The 9,184-nt window shown below is 49.2% G+C and overlaps 1 protein-coding gene across 1 annotated transcript; it reads left to right on the top strand.

Moving 5' to 3' along the window:
- The first annotated feature begins 1,782 nt into the window (after positions 1-1,782).
- LOC112554782 (transcription factor SOX-2-like) lies at positions 1,783-8,920 on the top strand. Its single transcript, XM_025222813.1, is given in 3 exon segments — positions 1,783-2,309; positions 2,508-3,340; positions 3,343-8,920. Coding segments are annotated over 2 exon segments (957 nt in total). The 5' UTR covers positions 1,783-2,309; positions 2,508-2,919; the 3' UTR covers positions 3,879-8,920.
- Positions 8,921-9,184: the final 264 nt, after the last annotated feature.

Below are 9,184 nucleotides of genomic sequence, written 5' to 3'. Positions count from 1 at the left end.
ATTGTGACTGTCAGGTGAGAGTACGATATTGTGACATTGTATTGTGACTGTCAGGTGAGAGTACGATATTGTGACACTGTATTGTGACTGTCAGGTGAGTGTGCGATATTGTGACACTGTATTGTGACTGTCAGGTGAGTGTGCGATATTGTCACATTGTACAGGTCGACAGATGACAGTGGGGTCAGTCAAACATCTTGACTTCTTGTTCCTCCATCTTCATCACTTTCTTTTAATTTTGTTTAGCGACCAGACGATAACAGGTGTGTGCACCTGGTGAGAAGTGCGCTCCATCGCCGCACTCAAAAAACTGTTTTCAGCTTTAGGATCCTTTAATCGCGCTGTTAGTTGGGAATTTATAATCTGAGAAATATTTTATTTTCAAACAACAGGAGGCTATACCTCACCTGACAGGTGATAGATGATGGCGAAAATACTGTTACTACCATAACAACCATCCCACTCCTCTATTCCTCCTCCTCCTATGATGATAATAATGATAATCAAAGTAGGAAAATGATCCGATGATCGTGGTTCTAAATGATGTTTGTAATAAGCACACGGGGAGGTCAGCTCTTTACGAAGGTCAAAGGTCGGCATCAAGCCGGAAAAATGTTAGTCAAGTCACATGCTTCCCTTTGATTATGTGATATTGCGGCCTCCGGACTTACCTGTGTCATACGTGTGGCAGGTACGTCAACTTGTGCACGTCAGCACTCGGTGCACATGATGACCGCGCGTGGCGGTGTGAATCCATGGTAACGTCCGCTGCGTCCATCTTCAAGTCGTCTGTTCATCTGAACTTGTCCATGTTTGTTCTCTCTTCTTGTCTTTTAGGATAACCTCGAACCTTCGAACTTCCCTTCACCTCTTGTGGTGGTCAGCGGGCTGTTGTGCCACAGTGGTGGGGAGCGAGGGTGGGGTGCTGCTCAGGTATTTGGAACCCACCTGTAGCACACCTTCCTTCCTTTGTGCAGCCTGGCGAGCGTACACACACACACACGGCATGAACACGGGGCAGCCTGGCACCCAATGGACAGGTCAGCAAGCAGGCTGATGGATGATGTCTCTGGCCACCCGCTTCATTTGTCTTCTCTCAGCCGTTACCATTGGCAGCAACTTCAGTATCAACCTCGCTGTTTCTTCAGTCACTCCCCCCGACCCATTCCTCTGGCCTCCAATAAAATGGAAATGAAAATTCTTATTTGTTGAAAAGCTGGGAAACAGTCAAACATTATACAATATTTAAACCGCGGCACGCAAGACACGAGAGACAGATGAGCGATGTGAGAGAGACGGAAAAGGTAATTTAGAAAATTATAGACGTTTTATGACAACGCTCAGAAAGTGAGAGAAGGAAAGACAGAAAAAAATGACAACATGCCGGGATGAAGGGTGTGTGGTGGCGAGGCTTGGCTGTAACAGTCACACATGAGCAAAAGACGGGAACGAGTGAAGGAAGGACTGGACAAGTTGTCACACAGCTGGTCGTCACCACGCCTTCCGCGGGGCGTGACGTCACGGTGAGTGACAGCCGGGTGGTGAGGCTTCGCTCGCTCCACTGGCTCGCGGCGAGACCCCCACTGCGCATGTCTCAGCTTCCCGACACACCTGCCTGGTAGCCACAGGCGCTCCTCCCTCCCCTCCCTCCCCCCACTCCCAAACTCGTCACTTCCCTCTCCCCCCCACTTCCCACCTACTACACCGCCCCCTCCCACCTACCCCACCCCCTCGTCAGTAGCTGGCAGCCTCACGCGCGCGCCCACCGCAGCCTTGGCCCCGCCCCCCGCCATTGACTGGCCAAGCGCTGCGTGAATCGCCGCGACGTCATAGGCCATTGTGCGCGCGCCGCAGCCAGTGGAGTGGAAGCGAGGGCTCTGGCCTGCGATTGGCTGAGGCCCGCCAGCCTGAGTGGCGGCCAATCGATAACACATGGGCACCAAAGCATATTAGGCAAAGAATAGGGCTACAGCGCGCCGACAAGCCGCCATACACCCGCCGCTCAAAGCCCCAAACATTTAGCATTTTATCTACGTTTGTGACGACGAAACAACAGGCCAAAGGACCCCCGACTATTGACTCGTCAGCAGCTCAGGCCGGAAGCAAAGGGGACTGAAGTCTAGCAAAGCAAGCAGTCATCTGCACCACGCACGCTGCTCGTGTCGGTCGGTCTGTCCGTTCACCACGCGTCACGGTGAGTGTGTTCAGTCGTCAGTGTTGTGAGGCCCTCGGTGTCGGGGTCGTCAAGTGACATCAGCTACTGTGTCAGTGTGGAGCTGTCGTTGGTGTACGTCACTGCTGCGGACTTTGTGAGTTCATTGAAGTAGGTACGGCGAACCTCTTTTTTCTCTCTGTCTTCCGCTCACCTTATCTTTCTCTCCTCCCTCGACACATACTTTGTCATAGCCTGGTGAGCAGACGCACTCACTCTCGTGTCTTCAGTCGATTGTTGTTATTTGTTTACTTTGTGTTTGACCATCATGCTCATGTCCACACGTGTGTTGCAGTTGTCGCACCGCGCGGACCCACACCACACGGGCCCAGTGGAGGGGGGGGAGCTGCAAGTGGCCTCTCACCTGACAATAAGTCCATTGTGTCAGGCGCCTGAGGGATCGTGGGCCCCGCGATAAGGTTACCCGTGGAGCCACCCGTGGGGGACACACCGTGGAGACAAGAGTTGTTCTCCCCACACGTCGCTTCCTTCGCCGATAGTTTGTGGTGCTTGCGTCCCTACCAGCAACCACGACGACCACCGCGGCCCCAGCCAACCTGTCTTCGGACGGGGGCTACTACCACCACCAGGCCTCAGTGTTCCCGCAGCGGTTTGTGCCGTCGCGGAACCCGGTGGTGGATTACTACAGCAAGCATGGCGGCGCCGGCGCGGAGAGTCTGCACTACGGCGGCAAGCTCTCGCCCAAGATGATGGAGCAGGACATCAAGCCGCAGATGACGCAGCAACAACAACAGCAGCAGCACACGCCGCCAGGTGCCACGCAGCTGCCTCCCACATCCTTGTCGCAGACGGGTCACGGCCAGAGCCACTCGCCCCATCACCACTCGGGTAGCGACATGTCCGGCAGCACCACGCCTAACGGCAATGGCGGCGGCTCGGGTGGCAGCGGCGGAGGCTCGGGTGGCAACAACGTCAACAACAACAACAGCTCTTCCAACAGCAAGAACCAGGACCCTGGGCGCGTCAAGCGTCCCATGAACGCCTTCATGGTGTGGTCACGTGGTCAGCGCCGCAAAATGGCGCAGGAGAACCCCAAGATGCACAATTCTGAGATCTCCAAGCGTCTGGGTGCCGAGTGGAAGCTGCTCTCCGAGGCCGAGAAACGTCCTTCATCGACGAGGCCAAACGATTGAGAGCCATCCACATGAAGGAACACCCGGACTACAAGTACCGGCCCCGTCGCAAGACCAAGACGCTTATGAAGAAAGACAAGTACGCCATCCCTGGGATGCCCACCGGACCTATGGGTCAGGGTGTCCGAGACCCTTCCTCCATGTACCCGCCACACATGAACGGATATATGACCAACGGATATCACATGATGCCCACCGACCCCAACGCCTATCAACACCACATGGCGGGGGCCCAGATGGCCGGGCTGGGGGCCCAGTACGGTTACGCCATGTCCCCACAGGCCATGCAGGGGTCGCAGATGAGTTCCGGGTCGTACATGAACGGCACGCCCTCCTACTCCATGTCCATGGCGCAGATGAACCAGTATGCCGCCATGGCTCAACCGCAGCACTCCTCCCAGTCCGCCATCAAGCGCGAGACCAACACCCCTACGCAGGCCTCCGTGACCCCCACGGGCCTGCCCCCGGCTCACCAGGGTAGCAAGTACCCCGAACCGGACCTCGACAGATGATCAGTATGTACCTACCCCCGGGGGCGGACGCTGGGCCCCAGGAGATGGCCCAGGCTCACGCTCTGGTGCACGCGCAACAACGCCTGCAACTGCAGTCGCACTACGTCAACAACCTGACCGGAGCCTCGGACGTTCCCACGAGTAACACAGTTCCTCTGTCGCACATGTGACTCGCTGACCCTCACCCACGAACTCGCAACCAGCAGTCCTGTGGTCACCTGTCGAGTAGGAGTCGCCACTGACTTGCTCTAGGAAAGTGATTTCTGTAGGGGGTTGGGGGCACGGAGAACAGTTGTAGTTCTCCCCCTGCCCCCACCTGCGTGTGACAAGACGGAGAGAGAGAAAAGAGAACAACACCATGTACAACACCACAGTTCCTCTAAGGAGCCGTACTCACTCCGCTGTCCTGACCCCTGACCCGTGTACAGTTTGTAATCTTAGTACTTGCTGCAAGTTCGTTCTGCTCACTAGTTTGATATTTTTTCCTATTTTGTTGTTACATGTTTCCAGATTTTATTTTCCAAGTTTTCTCTCATTCCGCAGACGTATTCTAGTGACCTTGTCTACATTTTGAGGCCAAGTGCCAGAATCCGCGCGGAGAGAGAGAGAAAAATACTAAAAGGTCCCATGGAGAAGTTTTGCACCTCCCATCCCCTGCTCCCCCCGTCCCTGTGGCCGGTAGTGTCTGTCTTTGCTCACGGCGACCTCTGACACTAACAGCCTAGCTACAGTGTACCACTCTACTGCGTGGGTAGTTTACTGACGACAACGACGATGCAGTTTCTCGTGATGTCGATAATGCGATTGATGGAGCGTGTAAAGAAAGGAAGAGACAAGGATAAAGAGAAGAGAAGCTGTGTTTAGTGACCTCGAGGTTACAACAGAATTTGTGTACAGCCCCGACAGGTGTGTTCACTCGGCATACCTGTCGTCCTTAGTTTTTATTGAACCTTTCTTTGCTAAATGTTTTCTAGAGAAAGGTGCAACGTGCAAGCAGGAGTGAAATATTCGGGAAGAACTGAGAAGAAAAATGAAGACAGAAGCCAGTTGTGCAGACTTGAATATCGCCGTCGTTGTGTGTGTTCTTGGTGTAGTCTGTGCAGTGACGGATGCTTGAATTTCGCGTCCACCCCCTTCACCCCGGGTACACGCTGCAACCTCGCGGAGTGCCGGCCGTTAAAGCGGGTGTGTGGGGGCAGGGTAGCCTTGTCATCAGCTGCACCCTGGACACTGAGTGCGCCCCCCTTTCTCCTCCACTTCTCGTAGCCTTATCTTCTTTTTATTGTCCACGGCGGTCTGTGACACACACACCCGACACCAGCGTGGGGTACATTGCGGGAGGTGAGCCAGCAACACACAGGTAACAAAGTGTATGTGTGTACTACCTTTACTTCTCCTTCTCTTTTGTTCCACCTGTAGTATCACCTGTACCCACGGCGATTTTTTGTCTCCCAAATTTGGCAAATGGGATGTTAGTGCACGTGTAGGATGGAGCTGCTGTAGTGATGCTGGCGATGATGGGGAAACAATCAACGATTGCACCGAGACAGTTGACAATTATTTAGGAGCGCGTTCTCTCATTTCGGAAGCTAATTTCTGTCAACAGTCTTGTCAATCGCTCCGCCTGTCAGCAAACGATGGTCTTAAAGTGTGAAGAAAACATGATCCGTAATAAAATGATTTTTACCTACAGGTAATCAGCTTAGGAAACTCACCTTTCTGACTGTTTTTAACTTCCATGCCGAGCCTAAGCCTCTTAGCTCTCGTAGGTCCTACCAGGATGAGTCAACATATTTTCTAAAATTGTGTAAAATAAATTCAATTAACGGCTTGCGAGGCTGTGTGATCATCTGTCTTTCGTTTTTAAATATCGGAAAGACTAAACCCTTTTATTTTTACCTTTCATATTTCGATTCCTTTTAGCAAATAGTTTAGGGGGGAAGACAGGGGGAGAACCAGAGAACTCTTGTAATATTATTAATATTATTGTAAAAGTCGGCTTTGATTTATTTCTTCCACAGCTTGAAGGAGAAGATTGGGTGCGGGTACCGAGTAGGTGGTCAAATCGTCCTAATTAATCCTCAATGGAGGTTCTACCCGTCGCTAAACTCTGTTTGTTGTGTTGTGCACGAGCAATGCTCATTAACAGCACGCGCTAATTAATTCATCTATTACTGACTATCATTAATATCTCCTGTCGGGCTGATCGGATCCTGCCAACACCCGAGAGGAAAAAAAATATCTTTGTCTCTTCCTTTCTTGGACATCAAGAGAACCTGCGCAACTTTCAGGTCGGTTAATGAATATTTTACAAGTGTATTATTTTTATTGCCACAATCGTTGATAAATGCTACCCCTTCCCCCGCCCACCCGGTCGTTTGTGTCATTCCGAAATATATATACATGAATTGTTCAGGGTATAAACATTCTTTTCTTTACATTCCAGTTATGTCTGTATTTATGTTATAACTAAGTCTGTCGATTGGACTGAGTTTTCTCTTTCCTTGCATTCAGTTATCTATGTGATCATCATCTACCCACCCATCCCACCCAGCCTCTCACTGAACAGTTCTCTGCAGGCGGACACTTTCTTTAAACAATTTTTGTTCACGGAGTTTTTAAATCCATGTCCGAGGTGTAAAGCAGACGGACATGTTGCTAATTGTTTGTAGCTCATTAACACCAGCTCCACTTCATCTCACTCCACTGAGTGCTGAACCCACAGCAAGTAGCTAGCAACATTGTAGCCACTGTCGCTGTGGCCGTTTGAAATACGAGAGTGTACAGGTTTACATTTTACCTTTGGTCACCCAGGCTCACACACACCTGGGTGATGATGATGATGAGGGGCCGGACACCTGTCCACTGTATTGTAACTGAATGATGCAATTGCTGCATGTGTACATGGCCATTTTGTGATTATCAAATCACATCAAAATTCAAGGTGTGCATTTTCTCCATTTATTTTAATCATTCCACGAATGGACAGTGTGCGTGAGTGAGTGAGAGAACGAGAAGGACGAGAGGGCGAGGTAGTGAACCTGTCTGTGCTTGCGAATGATTTCACAGCACGTGCCCACACGTTGATCTACCCCATCCCCTCCCTCCATTTCTTTGTACCCAGGATGGACGGGTGGATGTGGTAGACAGTTTTTATTGATGTGACCTTGTGTTTGTCGAGCGTGTGAACTTTACTGACATGCGAACTCATTTGAATGCTGGGGAAACTTTTTTCCTTTTTTTTTCCTTCTAAAGGGGAAGTCTTCTAACACAGGGTTAGAACTGCAAAGTGTGTGAGTGCTGGGCCACGGGGTGGTGTGGCGAGCTGGTGGGGGGAGAGGGAGGAAGGTATCGGACATATTGTTTTGATGACAGCGATGTTGTGCATTGAGTGCTTATACACTGTCCTTTGTTTGTGTACGGTTGTTATTATTTTTTGGAAGCTCAGGCACTGGCCCATTACGATGACATAATATTGTTTTGTTTACATGTATGCACGCTTGGAGCATGCACGCACCTTCACGTGCAGAGCACGAGCGTTGTCTTGTCTGGTTATGCACCTGTCTGTCGGCGTGCGCGCTCGGCAACTAGTTTATAGACGAGGTAGAGCTCTTGCCGAGCGCACATCAACAGGTCTCATGACCATTTCTCTCTATTTCACTGGGTGATTGTCTCCATACCCGGCCATCATCCATGTCAGTGGGTGCACCACTTCCATCTCCACACAGATAACTGTGAAGGACGCATAAAACCAAACGAGGAATAAATTTCTTTTATACAGTGAACTTTTCAACAAACGAAGGCATAATAATTATAATAATTGGACTTTTTCTAGCTGTTTAGGTCTTGACTTTTTGTTTCACATCCAAAGAAATGCCATAATATTCAGTACATATCCACAGATCCTTGAAATCCGTCTTGAGTTTATCAAGATATTGCTTTGATATCTTTCATTGTTATATCTTTACACTTTTATTTGTAGTTGTTGTTCTGCTTCTACCAGAACATTCCATTTTACACTCAACTCTCGTGTTTGCCGGACTGAAACACAAGATGTTAGAGGACGGGGAGTGTCGGGCTTCCTGCTTTGGGTGGAAGAGTTTTTAATTTTTTTTCTCTTCAAGAAAGTTAATTAATCATTTTGAAACGCACACCATACAGCACTTCGTGTTATTTTTTTTTTTTTTGTTATAGAACGAAGAAGAATCCGGAAAGAAAGACCTAAATGTGTACCATTAGCATCTACAATTGTGTTTCGGTGTCTAGCAATTTTTACAAGTAGCATTTCATCTTCTGCCGCAAGGTCTTTTTTTTTTTTTGTTTTTCCGAAGGATGGCAAAGTTTTTATTTTCTGCAGTATTTGGTGGGAAGGGCAGATTAATTAACAGATGCTGACCAGGATTCAGATAAAAATATTTTGAAACCCAAGCCGTATCTTTTTTCTGCTCTCCTCCTCTGCACTCCTCCATCAAGTCAGTAAAGTGACTTGCATTGTTTGTTTGCTGTTTCCGCACTGTCACTGACCATCGCATGCTTACCTCCCCATTTCTGGTGCAAACAAAAAAAAAATGTTTCTTTTACGATTTTAGTATTTATTGTCTTCATAGTCTGTTCTTCTGTCCATTGACATTCAAAGAAACCACAGGTATATATATATATCTAAAGCGGAAATTCCTCTGGAAAAGCTTGGACTTGGGTGTCTGGCACTGTTCAGTGAAGCATGGCAACGATCATTTCGCTGACACAATACTCATGGCTGGCAGTTATTTTCTTGTAGCCCGACTGTTAGACGATGAAGCAGGCACAGTGTTGTACATATAGACAACTTTTCACCGATGATAGGTTGGTTTATTTTTTTGACAGCAGCAGCACAGCTGCCACGAGCCCGACTCTAGCAGTGAGTGTGTTGATGTTTTTCATTCCTTGCAAACACACTTTATATTTCCTGACGACAGCTGAGCTGACTGAGCGACTTTTGGATATGAAACTCATTGGAGGAACTATTGTGTACAAAACTCTTAATAAATTTGACATGAATTTTATTCTGGAGTTTGTATTTTGCTGGCATGATGGACTGCGTGCATGTGTGTGTGTGCGCGAGCTTGCGTGTACACGTGTAAACCTAAAGTATGTGAACGCTTGTGATGACAGTGAGGAAGCATAAACCTGTGTTCGTTCCTCCACCCACATACACACACACACATATTCGCGCACGCACACACCCTCAGCAAAGAAAAGTTTTTTTTTTCAATTAAACGGACGAGTTGTGGAGGTGGAGGGTTAAAATGGCGTGAGCGACCTGTGAC

This window comes from Pomacea canaliculata, linkage group LG14, assembly GCF_003073045.1.
Source record: "Pomacea canaliculata isolate SZHN2017 linkage group LG14, ASM307304v1, whole genome shotgun sequence".
NCBI lineage: Eukaryota > Metazoa > Mollusca > Gastropoda > Architaenioglossa > Ampullariidae > Pomacea > Pomacea canaliculata.
Note: the sequence above shows the minus strand (reverse complement) of the source record. Positions and strands in the feature narration are given on the sequence as shown.